This window comes from Phoca vitulina, unplaced genomic scaffold (assembly GCF_004348235.1).
Source record: "Phoca vitulina isolate PV1807 unplaced genomic scaffold, GSC_HSeal_1.0 scaffold72, whole genome shotgun sequence".
Lineage (NCBI taxonomy): Eukaryota > Metazoa > Chordata > Mammalia > Carnivora > Phocidae > Phoca > Phoca vitulina.
Window position 1 is genome coordinate 1,501,809 of NW_022589775.1, and position 19,725 is coordinate 1,521,533.

The 19,725-nt window shown below is 35.7% G+C and overlaps 1 protein-coding gene across 3 annotated transcripts in view; it reads left to right on the forward strand.

Annotated features, from left to right (window-relative positions):
* Window positions 1-19,329, forward strand: part of GABPA (GA binding protein transcription factor subunit alpha) — a 35,243-nt gene extending 15,914 nt beyond the window's left edge. For all 3 annotated transcript variants that reach the window (XM_032393284.1, XM_032393283.1, XM_032393285.1), the window contains 5 exons: window positions 6,090-6,284; window positions 9,204-9,257; window positions 10,435-10,575; window positions 10,822-11,014; window positions 15,782-19,329. In XM_032393284.1, the coding sequence (XP_032249175.1) occupies window positions 6,090-6,284; window positions 9,204-9,257; window positions 10,435-10,575; window positions 10,822-11,014; window positions 15,782-16,010 (812 nt within the window). In that variant the 3' untranslated portion in view covers window positions 16,011-19,329. The remainder of the gene's footprint in view (window positions 1-6,089; window positions 6,285-9,203; window positions 9,258-10,434; window positions 10,576-10,821; window positions 11,015-15,781) is intronic.
* The last annotated feature ends 396 nt before the right edge of the window (window positions 19,330-19,725 follow it).

Sequence of the window (19,725 nt, forward strand, 5' to 3'; positions counted from 1 at the left end):
GCCCCTCCCCCACTAAAATAAATAAATCTTAAAAAAAAAATTCTCAAAGGGATTGCAGTGGCCTGGGGAACATTGGGAAAAGGTTTATTATTATAGACAAACTATTGAGCAGAGGACAGTCCATTTAGGAAATGTATGTGCAAAAGTTAGACACGGGAGTGAGTATGCAGGAGTAGCAAGAAGATTTGGTGGAGTTACTCTCTAGTATTATAGAACTGCTTTTGATTGATGGACATGACCATGGGAGATGAATATGGCAGCAGTATATGACATACGTTGGAGCAGGTAGAGACTGAATGAAGGGAAAACAGGAGCATGTTATAGTTGAGCTGTGACTAGGTGATAATGTCTAGGTTAGCCTAGACTTTATGATAATTTATGTGGGAAGAGTTGAATGAAACCAGCGATGGGGCTGAGCAACTGACTGATGGATTGTGTGAGAAAGAGGAGAGATTCGAGTACTGATGGAACTCAAGCTTGAGTGACTAGGGCAATGATCATACTAATGAGACCTGGTTACATCTTCATTACATATTTAGTGAACTACCTATGCCAGGCATCAATGTTAAACGCTGGACTTTCAATGGCACATAAGAAAGATAGGCCATGCCCTCCGGCGCTTAAGTGGGGGAGGTGGGGAAGTCTGGTATTGGAAAGATTTTTCAAGGGAAAATGTTGGTAGTACTTCATTTTGAAGTGATAGTACATATTTCAGCTGAAGGTAGCCAGAAAGTATTTTCAGGTACACAAGATTTGGGCTGGAGATAAAGATGTTTTCTGGGACTTAGCTGTGTTGAGTTTGTATTGAAGCTGTACAAGTATATACAGTCTCTGATGGAGAGAGATAAAATGGAAAAGAACACAACGTTAAAGGCTGGACCTTGTCGGCATTTCAGGTTGAGGAAAAGGAATGGAGACATGGAATAGCTGAAGAGATAGAAGGAAAATAAGAAAAAAGAGTTTTAGATGGACAAGAGTGGCCACATTGCTGACAAAGTAAAAAAAAAATGCCAACTGAGTAGTATCTATTAAATTCGGTGATCCGAGGCTCATTGGTAGAGTTAGAAAAAAAGTAACTGTAAGACAAAGCCTAATTATAGGAAAAAATAGACATTATAGAAGTAGAGAAAACAATATTAACCTTTGGGGGGCAAATGGGAAGAGTGTTGGGGGATAAATATTATTGAAGCTTCATGAGATGTTAGTAACCTGAGTATTTGTAGATAAAATGGTGTGGCACGAGCAGGAGAAGGATAGATGAAGGAAGCCAGGAGAGGGGCTTTTAATTGGAGCCTAAGAAGGTAAGCCCAGTTCGAAGGATCAGATAGAGCCATTCCTCAGGTATGTGGTTGACAATATTGTTACTTATTTTTGACTTGTAAAAGCTAGCATAGATGTCATGCTTGATCTTATTGTTAGTGAGTTTGAAGTCACCTTTGAGAGGGGAAATGCTGAGAAGGAAAGAAGAGAGCGTAAAAACATTTGAAATAATATTTTACATAGTTTACTAGACTTTCAACAAGAACCCTTCAGTAATAGGATTTTTTATGGAGAGTAGTATATAATACTGAATTGTAGAGAGCAAGATTATAAATAAACTCTGACTCAAGAGTAGCTACCAGGGATATCATTTACTTAGAATAAAGCTCTTTTAAAACACTTGGGGTTTATTTAGGTACAGGAAGACTTTTTAAATCATTGATTTTCTTTTTTTCTGTCATGAAATTGTTAGCAACTGGGAAGTTTTAGAAATTTGATTACTGTTTTCTTAGGAAACTATCATTTCAGGTTTCTGTGTCTGTACCTAAGGGTAGTCATTTTGAAATTGCTTAATTCTCTGCAAAATTGAAATATGGTTAGCTGGTCATAGCTACTTTAAATCTCTTTGAAATATTGATTCACACTGGACAGTTCCCTAAAGTTCATTTTACGCATATCAACTTTGTATCTTGACAGGAGCTTAGAGCCACCTCTTCATATATATACAGTCCCTTCACTTTTATATTTTTCCAGGACTCTCATTCTTTTTCCTGCTGATTGATTGATTTTTTTTACTATTTCACATTTAAAAACTACAGATGAAACTCAGTGAATTCAGAGTAGTTAGAAGTCTGGTCAAATGGGAATGTTAAAACTGACTAAAAGTAAAATTAAAGTCAATATTCATTCTTGTCCTTTATTAAACAATGTTGAAAAGATGGCTCTGCTTTTTAATTTTTTTTTAATTTTTTAACTTTTAGTCCAAAATTTCACAGGTATTTTAAGAAAAAGGACAGAACTAAATTTATTTCCAGTGTTGAAAAAAAAATTGTAAATATACCCAAGTTCAACCACACTACTGACAGAATTGCTACTGAGTTTCAAAAGAGGGCAATGTGTTACCTGTAAAACAGTTGCTCTTATTTTAAGGTTGATTTTACTTTCCCCTCCCAGGATATCAATTGTAATGCGAGTTGCATATTGTAGCAGTTTAACGGTTTAGTGAACTACCTATGCCAGGCATCATGTTAAACGCTGGACTTTCAATGGCACATAAGAAAGATAGGCCATGCCCTCCAGCGCTTGAGTGGGGGAGGTGGGGAAGTCTGCTTTTTTATTTTTATTTTTTCTTCCAGTTGTTTGAATAATAAAAAAGAAAGATAAATACTCGTGTTTTTGGCTCCCAGAATTGTTAGATATTCACATTTTAAAATAGTATATATTCACACAAAAATAAAGTATTACAGAGAGAGTTGATTTGAATATAACTAGCTCTCCAGTTCCATAGCTGTCCCCCAGTCTCACAGGGAAGCTCTCATTGTGTATCTGTCAAGTCTGGTTTAAAGAAAGTCAGTCTTAGAAAAACAGTTTTCCTTTCTTTAGTCCTACTCCCCACTTGCAACCACTTTCCACTTTACTGCTTTTAATCATTATTAACTTCTTGTTACGGTAGATGACGTTTAGTTCTCTTATATTGTTTTCCCCTGCAAAGCAAATAAAACCTTATCTTTCCCCATTTTGTGAATATTCTTACGTAGCTTTTAAGTCATTAGTTATTTGTGTGTATTGTGAGAATTTTTCATATAACCGTGACTGCATTTTTACACCTTCTGGTTTTCCTGAAGTTCCAAGTTGACTTAATTTTTAGTTTGTGGATTTCTGTATATACCAAGACTGACTTTCTCCCATTTCCATCACTCTGTAATTTTTCCCAAATTCTCAAGTATTTCTAGATTGGTTTGTAATCTGCCACAGCGCTGTCTGTCATCCTCGGACATCCTTGACTTTCCTCCAGTGCTGGATCCATTTTCCAGGATCTTATATTTTCCTTTTTCCTAGTTTTATTCTCACATTTACTCATTATTCTCTCATTTTTCCTTACAGGTTTCCTTAGAAAGGGCACCTAGGAAATAAAAGTTGTTTTTATTTTTGGTTTGGGGGGTGTTTTTTGTTTTTTGGTTGTTTATGGGGGTTTTTTTGTTTTTTTTTTTTTTTTGGTGGGGGAGACTACAAATCTGGAGAATTGGCCAAACACCTGACAGGAGTAGAAGGTTGGTCTGAGGATTTAGGGTTGCCATGTATGTGAATGCTGCATTCTAGAAGTGGAAAGGGAAGTGCAAAGGGTCTCACTCTTCAGTTTGTAGACTTTTAGTCCTGGGATCAGTATCCATTTCATGTCTGTCCCAAAAGTTCCGGGATGTAGGGATGTGGAAGGGGGCGGGGGGATATGGACATGTGTGTGGGGATGCTTCTGTTCAGTTGGCTCCTGAGAATGAAGGAGAGGCCCTGGAGGTTCTAACCACACCATACACTTTAAATTAGTCCCTCATTTTCCACTTACACCTCTCCTGCTACCTGGAACCAATATTGATGTGAGTCAATAAGGGGGTTCTGCAGTCAGGAAACGGTTACTTCTTACTGAATCCTCCTTGATAGATATTTTAGGTCATAGCTTCTACTTCACTTGATTTTCACTCTGCTGTCTTCAAAAATTAGTCGAAAATCTTCCATCCGTTTATCATTTTCACTCATGTTCCTTTGAGTTTACTTCCTTTAAAAATTCCTTCAGTATCATTTTACTAGGGTCGTAGAGAAATAAGCAGGGAGAATATGCACAGACAATTAGTTATGTTACCCCAGAAGTCCTGACACTATTTAAGAAAACAAATCAGACTGTTCGCATTTGCCCCAACTTTTTTGATCATGACACTTTTTTTTGGTTCATGTTTATGTAAAATGAGGTTACTTGATCTTTTAAAGGGAAGTGTGGTTCAGGATAGCTTTTCTAACTTTCTGTAACTCTTTCCTCTGTTATTTTCAAATAGTATTAAAAACAGAGCCAGTAGAGGCACCTGCCTGGCTCAGTCAGAAGAGCCCGTGACTCTTGATCTCGGGGTCGTGAGTTCAAGCCCCATGGTGGGTGTACAGATTCTTAAATAAATAAAACTTAAAAAAAAACATAGCCCCTGGCTTTCTCAGTTCCTGTCTGTTCCCTTACTCCACTTTCATCTGGACCTCCTCTTTTTCTTTGGTGTTCCTGTGCTACTCAATTTAGATCCCATTCCCTCCAGTTTCTCATTGTGTTCCACTCTCCTGGATGTGATCTGTGGCTCAGTTTGAAAAATCCAAAGGTGGTGCACTGCTCCAGCCTCTTAAACCTTACCATGGACCTTTGTACTCAGCTGCTGTCGGATTGGGCAAAACTATTTGAGCTATTCCTTTGAGCTTGGCCTGTTGTGCTTTCAGTGAAAACTTCTTGGTTGTGTTCAGTTCTCCTGTGCTCAGAATGAAGAATGGGTCAGATTTCCCGTTGCTTCCCCCTTTGCTGTCTTCTGAACAGATGCTGATACCATGAGGGTCTCTGACTGTTACTGCTTTGTCTTCACCTGTGTGTATTTGGCTTCCATGGGGATATATTGTCACCTGGTTTTATTGTAAATGTACATGGATTTTGGGTTTTGTTGTCTTTTGCTTTTAGTGGTTTTTTCTTTAATGTGTACATTCAGAGACATTAAAAAACTTCGCTGCCATCTTCTTAGAATCCTTCTCCCTTCTCCTCTTTGTGAAAAGATCAGATAAAAAATCAGTTCTGTGGCTGTCAATCCTGTATTTGTTTGATTCATCTTTTATTATAAATTGGCTCTTAATAAGTACCTAAATGTCTTTTTCCCACTTATTCCAGTTGAATAGCATGCATCTTGGGGAGCATGTAACCAGTACTATTTAGATAGATCATCTTCTCCATGCAGAAATACCTATACCAAAATTAATTCAGCCAGTTTTTACTAAATTTATATGGGTAGAATACTCCATTAGGTGCCAGGGATACAACAATGAAATATTTATACATGTTGGTCATCTTTTTCATTTGTGAACTCAATTAGATAGTAAAAAAATGATGAGAAAAATGACTATTTGGATTTACTTATCATAGATTTAACAGATTATGCTATGCATAAAGCATTGTGGTAAACTCCGAAGATACAGTGGTTTATAAGACACAGTCCTTATATTTAAGACCTTAATGTATTACAGGGAGAGACAGATGAGTAAACATGCAATTTGCATGTTGTATTATAAGTGCCACTGAAGGGTATATATAGGAGCACCAGGTTTTTATAAGAAGCAGAAGGGAGGAAAGATTATGTTGTGCACATTTTGGAGAATAAGTCTAGCTCCTCAGAAACCCCTTACAGTTTTCTTTCTTTCTTTTTTTTTTCCAGTGTACCAAATTATACACTGCTACAAAGTAATGTTTAAAACTTGGAGAACGTAATCCATTCTCTCCAGAGTAATCCCAGATTTTATTCTTTCAGTTGACCCATTGAAGAGCAATTTTACATTGTTTTTCTTGATAAAATTCCAGACTAACTGATGTAAAACCAGGTGAATTCATTAAAAATTTAGATTGAGAACTTGAAAAGGAGCTGAGGAGAAAATATAATATTAAAAACCTTTTTGAGTTTATTTACTTCACTTACTTGGGAAAAAAACCTGTCTGGATTTTTCTCCATATGTATGTGTGTATGTATATGTGTATTGACAAATTAACCGTGAATTTATACATATCTGAGATAGAACTAGGCTAATGGTAATATTTTTCTCTTTAGATCCTATACAGTGGTCCACAGACCAAGTCCTGCATTGGGTGGTTTGGGTCATGAAGGAATTCAGCATGACTGATATAGACCTGACCACACTCAACATTTCCGGAAGAGAATTATGCAGTCTCAACCAAGAAGATTTTTTTCAGCGAGTGCCTCGGGGAGAAATTCTATGGAGTCATCTGGAACTTCTTCGAAAATGTATAAAATTTGAATTGTTATCTATTTGTACTGTAACTTGAATTTAACTTTATTTCTTTATAACTTTGTCTTCATTGTTCATTGTGATCATTGATAATAGCAATAATAATTAACACCTATTAATTGTATAAGGCTGTGCTGGGAGCTTTATATGTATTATCTCACTTAATCCCTCTGCTAATGCCACAAATCATTACTTTCCTTATTTTTTAGATAGGATACCGTAGCTTAGAGAGCCAGCCCCACAAGGGTACAAGGCTAGGGAACGGCAGAGCCAAGATCCAAAACCAGACTGAAGAACATCAGAATCCAGGCTTTTAAGATGATGTGACCTACACTTAGCTCTCTCCATAAATTCCAGTCGTTGACTTCTGTTTCATCAGTCAGTTCTTTCATTTACTCTTCATCTTCTGGAAACTTAAGATTGTCCACAGATTTCTTCCCTCTTGTTCTTTTCATCATTAATGGAATTAAACCTTCTAAAATTTCTTTTAATTGAATGGGATCTTAAGAGAAAAAGGAGAAGTGTAAGTGTGCAGTCCTCTGTTTTGAAGTCTGCTGGTTGTAAGTGTTTCCATGTTGGTTCCACAGACATTATTATTATGATTAAGTGACTATATACAGAAAATAGAAACTACTTGGCTGACCAACAAAAAGCTCAAATAAATTTAAATTATTTTGTTTGAATTTTAATCCATCTTATATTTCAGTGACTATCTGTTAAAGTATTGTAGCAGTAACCTGTTCCCTAACACCATTCTACAGGCTAGAAATGCTAGCCAGACCCACATACTTTGTGTGAATAAGACAAACTCTGACTTTGTTTTTGTAGTGGTTATGGATAAAAAGGTAACTGGTAGGGTTGGTTCTATTATGTGCCCAGTAAAGGAACAGCTCTGGTTAGAGGGATTTTCCGTAGGTATTTGAAGGCTTAGGGTTTTCGTCTGGGGTGCATTCTCTGCTGCTGAATAAGAAATGAGCTCTGGAAAGAGGCTTTCCTTCATTGATTATAGTTTCTCTTTCATGGAATCTCTTAAATATTAGAGGGGAAAAGTGTATATTGACACTGAAAGTCTTACTGCATTCATTACATTTACAGGGTTTATTTCCAGTTTTTCTTATTAGATAAATAATTTAAATGTTCTGATTAAAGGTTTGTCCTTGGTTTCACACAGCTTTTCAGATAAAAAAGGAAAACTCTTGAATTGTTTCAGGTTTTTAACATGTGAGTCATGTTTACTGAAATGTATCCTTGTAGGAACTGTCAAGATTAGGACAAAGACAGTGTTTAGACTACAGTTTAAAATTGGTGGGTTTTGCTCTCTCCCCCACGGCAGCACTTTGTTGTGGTTGTCTCTGGTTCTCCTAGCGCTTCTCAATCTTTCAGGCTTATTCAGAGACTTTTCCTAGTATGGGGAGCGGAGGAATCTTGTGTATCTATTCATTTCCTTGATATGGGGAGAATGCTCAGAACTAGGAATCTGGATGAAGCAGTAACATCTCCAGTTTACGGAAAAGTTAAGCTATGTTTCAAGCATTGTGCTTTTTGAAAACATCTTCCTTTATTCCTTATAGCAGCCTCATGAGGTGGTAGGTGGGGATATCTCATTTAAACATGAGGAAATTAATGCTTAAGTTGGTTGAATAATTTACCAAAGTCACACAGCCAATAAGTGAGTGCTAAGATCAGAACCAAGATCTCAGGCTAGTCCCATATAATTGTATAAACCCCCAAAGAAAGCCCCCATCTGACAGGTAGGGTTTAGACCTCTTTTTAAAAGTTTCTCAGTCCTTTCCAGCTGTGTGTGTCTGGAACTGGATCCTGGCATGGCACCATAAGTAGAACTGTGCTCGGTGCCCAGGCTAGGACTCACTCAGTACACACATGATTGCTGGTGGGTACAGCTTCAAGAGAAAAGCATCTAATCTATGATAGGCACTAAATAAACAGGCTGAAGTATTAGAGTATGGGAAATAGGAATTCTCATTTAAGAAATAAAGAATAGCATCTGAGTAGGGGATAGCAACAGATGAGTAAAGAATGGATCTCTAAGGAGTTATATTAGGACCTTTTACAGTGTAACTCTCATGTTGAGAGCTATATTTGTAGCCATCGTTATATTATTTCATTCACTTGTGACTTTTAGGACGACTACAATTTTATTGAAAATTTAGCTATCTTTAGGGAGCATTATAAAATTAAAGCAGTCTTGTGGTGCCTGGATGGCTCAGTCAGTTAAGCATCCGGCTCTTGATTTCAGCTCAGGTCATGATTCAGGGTGATAAGATCGTGGGGCTCTCTGCTCAACAGAGTCTGCTTGAGATTCTCTCTCCCTCTGCCCCTCCCCTGACTCACTTTCTCTGTCTCTCTCTCTCTCAAATAAATAAAATCTTAAAAAAAAAAGTTAAAGCAGTTTTATTCAAATCTTTTATTCAATCTCTTAGAACAGATTAGTAAGTTATGACCATCTCTCCGTCATCTTGACTGCAAATGCATATCTAACAATTGTATAAGCAATTTCAGTGTGGTATACATGCTCATCTTTGATTTGATCTTGAAGATTTCCATGTTTTAAATGGTTTTATACAGATAGATTTAGATATAGATATTTATGTTATGGTACTATCCAACTCGGAATCTGAACTGCTCTTTTATACTATAAATTATAAAAAGTAACTCCATTTTCCTAACAGCTCTTAACATTAAAAGAATTAGAGCTCTCCATCTGTTATTTCTCTTAAAAATATCTTTTCTTTGCAAAGTGACTATCAGATATTTTTTAGGTTATTGTGCCAATAAGTTTTATTTAATGTTTTGCTTTTTAGTTTATTTGGTTGGTCAGTTGAATTGAGTTTTACTAACTTGAGTTTGCATTGCTGGGGTAAATGTAAACAAAAATTTTTATGTGTGTTCTTCAGATGTGTTGGCAAGCCAAGAACAACAGATGAATGAGATAGTTACAATTGATCAGCGTGAGTATTCATGCCCGTAATATATGGCCCATTTGTCAATAAGAAATTTTCTTTTAAAATTCAGAACTGCAAGGTAATAAAATTAGTTTTTAAACTTTTTATGAAGTATTTTAGATATACCAAGAAATAAAGTATAGTAACTAACATCTGTGTACACCGTAAGAACTAAAACTTTATATATCAACTTTACCATGTTGTAGATCTCATTTTAAATGACTATCCTGAATTTGATGTTTATTATTCTATGCATATTTTATATTTTTACCAATGAGGCAACCACACTTTATAGCATTCTTTTACCAGTGTTTAAACTTTTTGGGTAAAATGATAATAAACTGTACATATCCATTTATAACTTGCTTTTTGTGTAACAGTTATGAGACTTGTGATGATACTTACAGTGTGATTTCATTTTCACTGCTGTCTGTTATTTTTAAAACTCTGAATATCATGGAATGAGTATTTGTAAGAATGTGTGTGAGATTCTCTGGTTTATCACAGGGGTTCCACCCTTCCAGCCTGACTAGGGATTACCACAGCTTTTCACCAAGTGGTGGTAGGTGTTGGTGTTCTCACCAGTAGTGCGAATGAGTTCTCATTTGACCATATTTTCTCCCAACATTTGATAAACTACTTTTAATGAAGAAATATTCTTAAAGCCAATGTTTTTTTTTTTTTTTTTTTTTTTTAATTTTTTATTTATTTGCGAGAGAGAGAATGAGAGACAGAGAGCATGAGAGGGAGGAGGGTCAGAGGGAGAAGCAGACTCCCTGCTGAGCAGGGAGCCTGATGTGGGACTCGATCCCGGGACTCCAGGATCATGACCTGAGCCGAAGGCAGTCGCTTAACCAACTGAGCCACCCAGGCGCCCCAAAGCCAATGTTTTTATAATTCCTTGTCTAATGTGTATACACACTAAGTCAATTGAAAATAAGACCAACTCTTATTCCCCAAGTTAAGATTCACAACCCATAATGCAAGCATCATACCTTATCCTTGGAACTTCTTTGGTAATTTTGTTCAAAACTGCTGTGGATGAAGGCTTTTTTTAAATGAGGCCCTTTTGTTGAGCTAATTAGAGGGGCATCAGTAAAACTAATAGCATTTTATGTCTTTCAGTAATTTTTTTCACTGCTTGTATTAGAAGGAAAAAAACTCCCTCCGTTTTTCTTCGCAGCTGTGCAAATTATTCCAGCATCAGTGCAGTCCGCTACACCAACCACCATTAAAGTTATAAATAGTAGTGCAAAGGCAGCTAAAGTACAAAGAGCTCCAAGGATTTCAGGAGAAGATAGAAGTTCACCTGGGAACAGAACAGGTATTTTTGCATTATCTTACGGTATTTATAAAATTTGTCAAATCATGTGTATTTTGTTTTATTTCACTGTATGAAAATATGAACATAGATTATTTCTCTGGCAATATTTAAATAGCATTTGTAAAAAAAAAAAAAATTGTTTTTGGCAAGGTTGAGGGATGACCCAGAGAAGAACCTATTTGTTGCCTTTTGCCTGCTATTAATCCATGGCACTGTGGTCAACGCTTGTCCTTCTTGTCAATTTAGGAAACAATGGTCAAATCCAACTGTGGCAGTTTTTGCTAGAACTTCTGACTGACAAGGATGCTCGAGACTGCATTTCTTGGGTCGGTGATGAAGGCGAGTTTAAGCTAAATCAGCCTGAACTAGTTGCACAAAAATGGGGACAACGTAAAAATAAGCCTACAATGAACTATGAGAAACTCAGTCGTGCATTAAGGTAACCATTTATCATTATTATTGTTTATTATTTCTTTTTATTATCAAGCATTTCTAAAAAATGACTGCTTATTCTAGGTTTAACATTGTTATAAAACATTAAAAGACTTGTTCATAAGATGTTTATTTCATTAAACAAAGAGCTGAAAGTTTCACACTTATGTTAAAAGTGACTTTTTTTTAAAGATTTATTTATTTTAGAGAGAGCGAGTTTGTGCGTGCTTGAGCATGCCGGGGGTGGGGTGGGGGGGGCAGAGGGAAAGGGAAAGAGAAACTTTAGCAGACTCTGCGCTCAGTGTGGAGCCGGGGCGGTGGGGGGGGCGGGGAGGGGGCTTGATCCCCTGATCCTGAGATCACGACCCAAGCTGAAACCAAGTCAGACACTTAACCGACTGTGCCACCCAGGCACCCCAAAAATGACTTTTTACAAGATCTTTAGTAATAATTTTGAGGCACGTATTTTTTTTTAAGATGATTCCAAGATTATTTGCTTTTATCTGGTTGAAAAGCATATATTACTCTGTTTAAAACTTACATGTTTAATCTCTGAGTTTTTTGTCATTTACATAACATAAAGATGCTGTCATTTGCATAGGTGAATTGAGTGTAAATTTTAGCAAAGATGCAGATATTTTCTGTTTTTATAACTAGGTGCAAAATGTCGCCCCATTTCTCTGTTATTTCTTTCCCTTCAGCCTGCCTGTATCTGAATATCCAACCTTTACACAGATTGAAATGAAATAGAATAAAATTATTTGTAACATAAGTAGTATGAATTTTTTTGACATAATTACTCTCAGAAATTATGCTTACCCCGGTGATGGAAATTCAATATGTGCATTTAAGTAAAAAAGCAGGATATATGAATATATGGAACTAATGTCTTTTTGGAAGAGTGAACATAGTGTGAAATAGCTCTGTAATTTATCTCTATTTCTAAATAATATGCTTTTACTGCTACTTCATGTTTCATTTGGACATTGTGAATTTCACACTGAGATTATGATTCACCTCTCATCACTACACACACACACACACTTTCTCCCTTCATCCTAATGTAATTACATAATTATATGGAAATGGTGGTTATATCAGTATTCATTGTTAGGATCATGATCATGTAAGTTCTGTTACATATTTTAGCATGATTATTTTTCTTTTCCAAAATAACTGTTTTCTTTAGCACTCATAAGTAACTAAAATGCTTTCTTTTCTTTTTTTTTTAATTTTATTTATTTGAGAGAGAGCAAATGAGAGTATGAGTGGGAGGTGGGGGTGGGGGCAAAGGGAGAGGGAGAAGCAGACTCCCTGCTGAGCAGGAGACACCCCCCACCCCCAGATGTGGGACTCGATCCCAGGAACCTGAGATCATGAACTGAGCTGAAGGCAGACACTTAAACTGACTGAGCTACCCAGGCGCCCCTAAAATGCTTTATTTGCAATGTGTTTATCACTTATTTAGTCTCACATACTTTGCCAACTATCTAAAGATCGTTTCCATATAATGAAAATTAAAGCTGTCATTTTTGGCAGTTGATATAATTGCATATATACAAGTCCCTTCAAAATTATAGATAAATTATTAGAATTAATCGTTAAGATGCCAGTTCTCCTCAGATTGATACGTTTCAATGCAGAAAGTTTTTTTGTAGAACTTAACATGGTGATTGTAAAATTTATGTGGGAATATAAAGTGCCACAGTAGCTAGGATACCCAAAGATTAACAGAGTGGGAAGACTTGCTCTCCAAGAGCTTGAAACTTGGTGTAAAGCTACAACAATAAGACAGTGTGTCGTTTGCTTAGGAGAGACAAATAGACCACAGATTACAATAGAAAGCCCAAGTAGAACTGAGGATATAAGAGTATTTGACTTAAAGGTGGCGTGGGGAAAAGACATGAGGAAAAGACCTGCTTTCAATCGATGGAGCTCGGACAGTTGACTATCCATATGGAAAAAAGTGAAACTCGACCCCTTCCTCATACCATACTAGAAATCGGTTCCATGTAGCTTGTAGCTCTAAATATGGAAAGTAAAATAGGAAAGCATCTAGAAATACCTCCATGATGTCAGTAGGTGAGGAAAGGCATCAGACAGAATCGACAGCACTAATCCTGGTGGAGAAAATTAAGAAATTTAATTAAGAACTTTTTTGGTCAACAAAAGCCATTGTCGGGAGAGTGAAAGGCAAGCCACAAACCTGACATAAAAGTCATGTCTGAAGTAACTTAAGAACTCTTACAAATCAATAGAAGAAATAGAAAAAATAGTCAAGAGACATGAATAGACACTATGGACTGGAGATTATCCTCATGGCCAGTGACTGTTCCCCGCAGCGCACAGCCTCTTTCGTAATCAGGGAAACTTGGTTGGAAACCACAATAAAATGGCACAATGTATATCTCAGGATGACTAAAATTTAGATGCTTGCCGGTGTACCAGGTGATGAGGATATAGAGGACCAGGAATGCCTCTACACTTTTGGTAGGAATGTAACCTGTAACCCAGCAGTTTCTCTCAATATCTACCAAACAGAATTGCATGCATATGCCCGCACACATGCTTATAGCAGCACTATTCATAATATCCAAAAACCAGAAACCAAATACCTATCAACAGGACAGTGAATAAATGAATTGTGGTAAACAAGAGTGGACCGTGTGTCCATGGAAATGAACTGGGCTACAAGCACTGATATGGATGAACCTCACAAATGCAATGTTCAGCAAAGGAATCAGACCCAAGAGAGTATATATTGTATGAATGCATTTATAGTGTAAAGTTCAAGAAACAGGAAGAGTAAATTATAGCATTTAGGGATGCATGTTTGGGTGACAAGCAATGAATTACCATCATGGAACAGGACTGTTTTTACCTTTTAGAGTCAAGCAGGGGTAGTGATTGGGAGGGACCTTGGAGGGATTCTAGGGAAATGTATTTCACAATTTAAAAGGCTAAAAAAATACAAGGTTAAAAAGAAAAGGGCAAAATCATATCCATGAAAACACAGGTATCGTGTACCTTTCTACTTTCTTCGTTTTAGAGAGGGTACAAATGTGATGAATGCTATTATATGTGGTTGTATGACAGCATCTAGTAGATTGAAGGACATACTAAGTAGAATTAAAACAGTGTTTGTATTCTTTATCACCTCGTACCAAGAGACATAAGATTATACCAAAATGGAATAATATATAAATATAAATATATTTTATAAATATAAATATAAAATTGAAATATAAAACCACTTTCTTCCTTTATCTTACTTTTTTCTCAAGTGTCTATTTGTTACAGCCTTATATATTATGTAGAAATTTTCGTAAGAAATTGAAATACCAATCTCATTTTAAACTGGATGACAGGCAATTGGTGGTTTGTGGGCTAAGATCTAAATTATGTATAAACATAATTGGCACAAAAGGAAACGCAAGAACTCTGTCCACTGTGTTGTATCTCTCACTGAGAAAGTGAACATAATTGACTGTTAGACTTTCACTGTTCAGAAATTAAGGAAAAGGGACTTAATTTCTTGCATATAGATCCACCTTTTCATTAATGGACTTTTGATTAAGTTGAATGACTTAAATAATAAAATCCTGCCAAATGTGGTAGTTTACAGCATTTTGGTACTTTGGGAAATAGTCATTCCTTTCATAACTGCTTATTGTCAAATTGGTACAAATGGGTAGTGCAGTTTTAAAATAAAGGCTTCAAGGAGGTGGGGAAAAATAATACAATAAAAAACAAAGCAAAATACAAGGCTTAACAGTCGTCCTGCCTATAAAAGTCTTGACTTGACTTTTTTCCTTTTATTGGAATTGGCAGCACATAACAGTAAATAAACTCTGTTTTCCAAAGTAAATCTAAATCCAGCTCTGTTTCCATCTCCATACATAGCAGCAGTAAACCAGACTTCTAGAGGGACTTCTCCAGATTTGTCTATGTAGGTATAGAAACCTTGTTTCTTTATGATGTCCTCTTCCTTGGTTTTCTGTATCCTGTCTTTCTTCCCTTTACTTATACTTTTGAGGTTCCATATTAGATTTGGAGAATTTCACTGAAAGGAGAGCCTTTACATATTAAATGATGGCAAAGGCGTGGCTACAACATAAGGGATTTATGTACAATGCAGAAAAGAAGTGGACATTCCCACAGTCCATAGAATATGTGTATTACAAATTTCTCCTTTTATGTGGGTTCTTAATTATTAACCTAGCTTGTATTTTATAGAGGGCTATGTGCCAGTCATTGTGTGCTTAAGTGAGCACTTTGCAAAGATAATCCTTTTAATTCCCAACAATTCTATGAGGGTAAGTAATGTTTTTATCCTCATTGTATAGACGAGGAATAAAGACTTAGAGAAAATGTGACTTTCGTGTGGACAAAATCACAAAGTTGAGACACTGGATTTTGAATCTTGACATTCTGACTCCAAGCCCTTGTTCTTAGGTTCTATTACTGCTCCCAAGGTTTTTTGTTTTGTTTTAATAATGTTCATTTTTAAATCAATATTTTATCGTAATTGTTGAAATATGGTTTGAAAATTTAGTATATAGAGTTTTAGAATACTGAACATTGAAATTTTAGTAAGCAATGCTTTGAAGTTTCCTTGGATAGTAACATTAAATATTTCTATATAACTTCAATGTTAATTGCTATCAGGGAAATACAGTACTAGGCTCCTGCTTATGGAAGGATTTGTGAACTGTTGTAAGAAATCCAGATTCTGTATTTTTTGTATAGTCCTAACATGTTTTTCTTTTTAAAGGTATTATTATGATGGGGACATGATTTGTAAAGTTCAAGGCAAGAGATTTGTGTACAAGTTTGTCTGTGACTTGAAGACACTTATTGGATACAGTGCAGCAGAGTTGAACCGTTTGGTCACAGAATGTGAACAGAAGAAACTTGCAAAGATGCAGCTCCATGGGATTGCCCAGCCGGTCACAGCAGTAGCCCTGGCCACTGCTTCCCTGCAGACGGAAAAGGAGAACTGAGCCCAGGATCTTCTGGGAGCCCGAGGTCTTTCTTAAATATTAGAGCAAGTATTGCTCTTCCTTTATTACTGAATTTGAATCTTCTTTTATTTCTAGACTGTACAATCTGACGCATGATTTTTTTATAAATATTTCATACTCTTGTGAATTTGGATCTTTTTACTTTGAGCATATATTTTAGAATACGTGTATGTTAAGGATCACCACAATGTCTTCAGCACGAAGTCAGGTTCATTGTGGGATAGTTTGTTAACAGTCAGGAAAGCTAAACTGGTCAGTATTAATGTCTAGCCCTACCAAAAATAGCCAGTAGCATCTGAGGATGAAAAATAAATGAAGTATCTCCAGGAAACAGTCTGGCTTAACTATTTTTGAAAATATAACTGTTTCCCTTCTCTGCTGCTTTAGATGTTGCTTTACATAGAACCAGAAAATGGAATTTTTCATAGTTAAAGCATGTGTGCCTGTTTCATCTAATCAAGCAGAGCTAAAATATTCATATCGAATAAAATTATAATATTAATAAATTACTAAACTGAGAGTATCAAGTTATTAAAATAATTTATATATTTGCAAGCAAGGACAATAGGAAGTCGACTGGCAGAAGAGCATTGCTGCAGAAGGAGATCCAGGTTGAAATCTGGCTTAAGCTAATTTTAAGGATTTTCTGTATAGATTATTCATAATGTCAGGCCAAGAATTTAAATTATTTTAAGAGAGGCATTTAATTCTAATAAACCAACTATTACAAAAATTCTGAAATGATCTCTGTTTTTCCTGTCAGAGATTTAAAAAACTGAAAAGGTATATACCTCAGCCAGAAAATAAAAGTTTGGTTTAGTTTGGTTTGGTATGGCTTGCTTCCTTTCTTTTTTAAAATTGTCCTATATTGCCAGTGTATTGTGCAAAAGCATAATAGTCATTGTGTTTCTGATGAAATGAAGACTTTAAATCAGTAAGCAGTACTTTACCTTTCAAGACAAGAGCAAATTACTTGCCAGTAGTTTTAAAAAGAAATTCTCCAGTATAGGCAGTCTTCTCTCAAAATAAAATTTCCCATTTACTTAATTTCTTCCTTTTGAATATTATATATGTGTGAGTATAAATATCTGTGTACATGTCCAGTTGACCACTATACACATATATTTGAGGATATAATGGTAGTCAAAAGGAAAGATGTATTAAAACATAATAACTCATTTAAAAAATGTTTTAATTATATGATTCTCATATATGAAACTCTTAACACCAGCTAACACTAAACAGAAATGGCTAGAAATGTCTTTCTTTTTTGTTTGCTTGCTTTTTTTCTTTTTGTTTTTTTGTTTTAAGGTATTATACACGAATCATGAGATACTGGCAAAGAGCTTTTAATCCTCTTACGGCAGAAGGTTGATTCTCACACATTACTTTATGCACCTTCTTCCTCATCATTTCCTTTAAATCCATCCCCCTAAACAGCTTTATAAGAGCTCAGTTGATGCTTCTGACTAACCGGAGGAAAGGGCCATGGTTATAAGTCAAGGAGACATTGCTAGCGGTCTCTGTACTGGTCCCAGATAGTGGTCTGGAATGAACCATAAGGCAGGGATCCTAGGAAAAAGCAGGAGAGGAAGGATCTCTGGTTTTCTTCTCTGGTAACCTCAAATCGTAACTTGAAGTGCTGGGCCGTAGGACTGCAGTGTGTAATATCAGTTCATTTATATGCTTAAGTCATTTAAGACCCTGCAGTGGATGCCTAAAAAGAGTAAAACTTGTAACTTGTATTTTTACCTTTCTATAAACACATATGGAATAGACTGACAAACTATTAGTTTAATTTGGGCACTGACTACAAGAATATCTGAGTAGAATAACCATATGAAATAATATATAGAAGCTCTACGTTCAGAACAAATAGATCACCAAAAAAGGTTTTGCTGCACCGTCTTGCAGTCTGGGGAGTTGACAAGTCGCTTATAGTTTTAAAAAATACAATAAAATAAACTCCTCTGGTATGTTAGCAAGAGCTTAAAATTTTTGACTTTAATATTTAAAATGCTTTTGGGAAGACATTATTTTAATGTTTTAGCAAAGGTGACAGACTTCATGTTGCAACTGTATGTATATGTATATATTTTAAGGCAAGGAACACCCACATTTCTTTTAGATCTCCAAAGTCAAACTATTGCTGTTTCTCCTTTAAGCATTCCTTAGATTCCTTTTTCCAAGAACACATTCTCTCCATTTTTCTTCCTTTGGCAGTTTTTATTTTATTCCTCATTATAACTTGAACAAAGATCATTCTCATACAGGATCAGGTGCTATTTCTTTTTTCTTTTGCTTCTTCATCTGTCACCATCATTTTATGCATCAGAACATAGGTGAAGTCAAGAGACTGATTTCCCCAGTTGATTCAGGAAGCTTCAGTTACTTTTTCTCAACTTAAATATTAAACTGTTTTCATTGTCCTTATTGAGGTTACGATCCTCAGAAAGCCAGGAATCTTTTCTTTTATTGGAAGAGAACTTGCGTTGTAAAAGAAAATATAATTCATGCTATTCATTCTTTGCTGTTTTTATGAATAAATTTTCCATAGGTGAATTTACAGTGTATTTAAAGGAAGAAAGATAAAATGATTGGTCATCTTTTGTACTGTCTAAGTACAGAAATAAGGAAATGTCCATTTTTGTTTTAAAACTTCTTTTCCACATGAGGTTCTCATTGAGCCAACTTTCATATGTATCTAGCCTGAAGTTTGGAAATTTGTGTTGATACCGGAAAATCAGACATATTAAACAGAATTGCTATGTGTGGTTGATCTTCATATGGATCGACTCATCACATCACATTAATTTTTGTATCAATCCATGTCAGTTCATTAGGGAAATGGTTTAGTTGTTTTTCTCTCCCGATTAATGGTGAAACTCAAGTGTGATACTTCTTTAAAGGGTTGTGCCTCCAAATATTTTTGGTGAGGTCGGCTGTTTTCCATGTTCATCGTTTTATGCTACTGCCTTTTAAAAAGAACTAGTGTATCTTTGAAATAGCACAAAAGTGTTTTAAAATTCATAATTATAAAACAACCTGTGACTAACTTAATGTCTTCACATCTAGGAGGTGTAAAAATACTGATATTTCAGTGATACTTCACTTGCTGCCAGAAAAAAATATTCTCAGTCTTTTGTAAAAGGAAGGAGGATTTTTGCATACATTTTTACTCTTTAAATAAAGACACTTATACAGTCATAATAACAATTATGTATTGCTTTGTGGTTTTTATTTTTTTTGTAATTTTACATGGAACAGTTATTTTCTATTTTTACTCAGATAAAAAATATTTGTGCATAAAATGTAAAAATAGTAAAATGAGAAAAATAAAACTATTATACAGTATATTTCTGTGTTTTTGGAAGTTTTTTTCCTGCATAAAAAAATAGTCTCAAATTCCTGGAGTATTAGGTTGGATGAAAATATGACAGTCTACATCTGCTGTATTGTACATGAGAGTCCCATATACTTAAAAACTATCAATTTGGGAAGAACAGATTCCACTGAACTAAAATTAGATGTTAGAGTTTAGTCTTTAAGAAAATAAATGAGGGCTCCTGGGTGGTTCAGTTGAGCATCCAACTTTTGATTTTGGCTCAGGTCATGATCTCCCAACAGTCTTGGGATCGAGCCCCTCGACGGGCTCTGCACTCAGCAGGGAGTCTGCTTGAGATTCTCTCCCCCT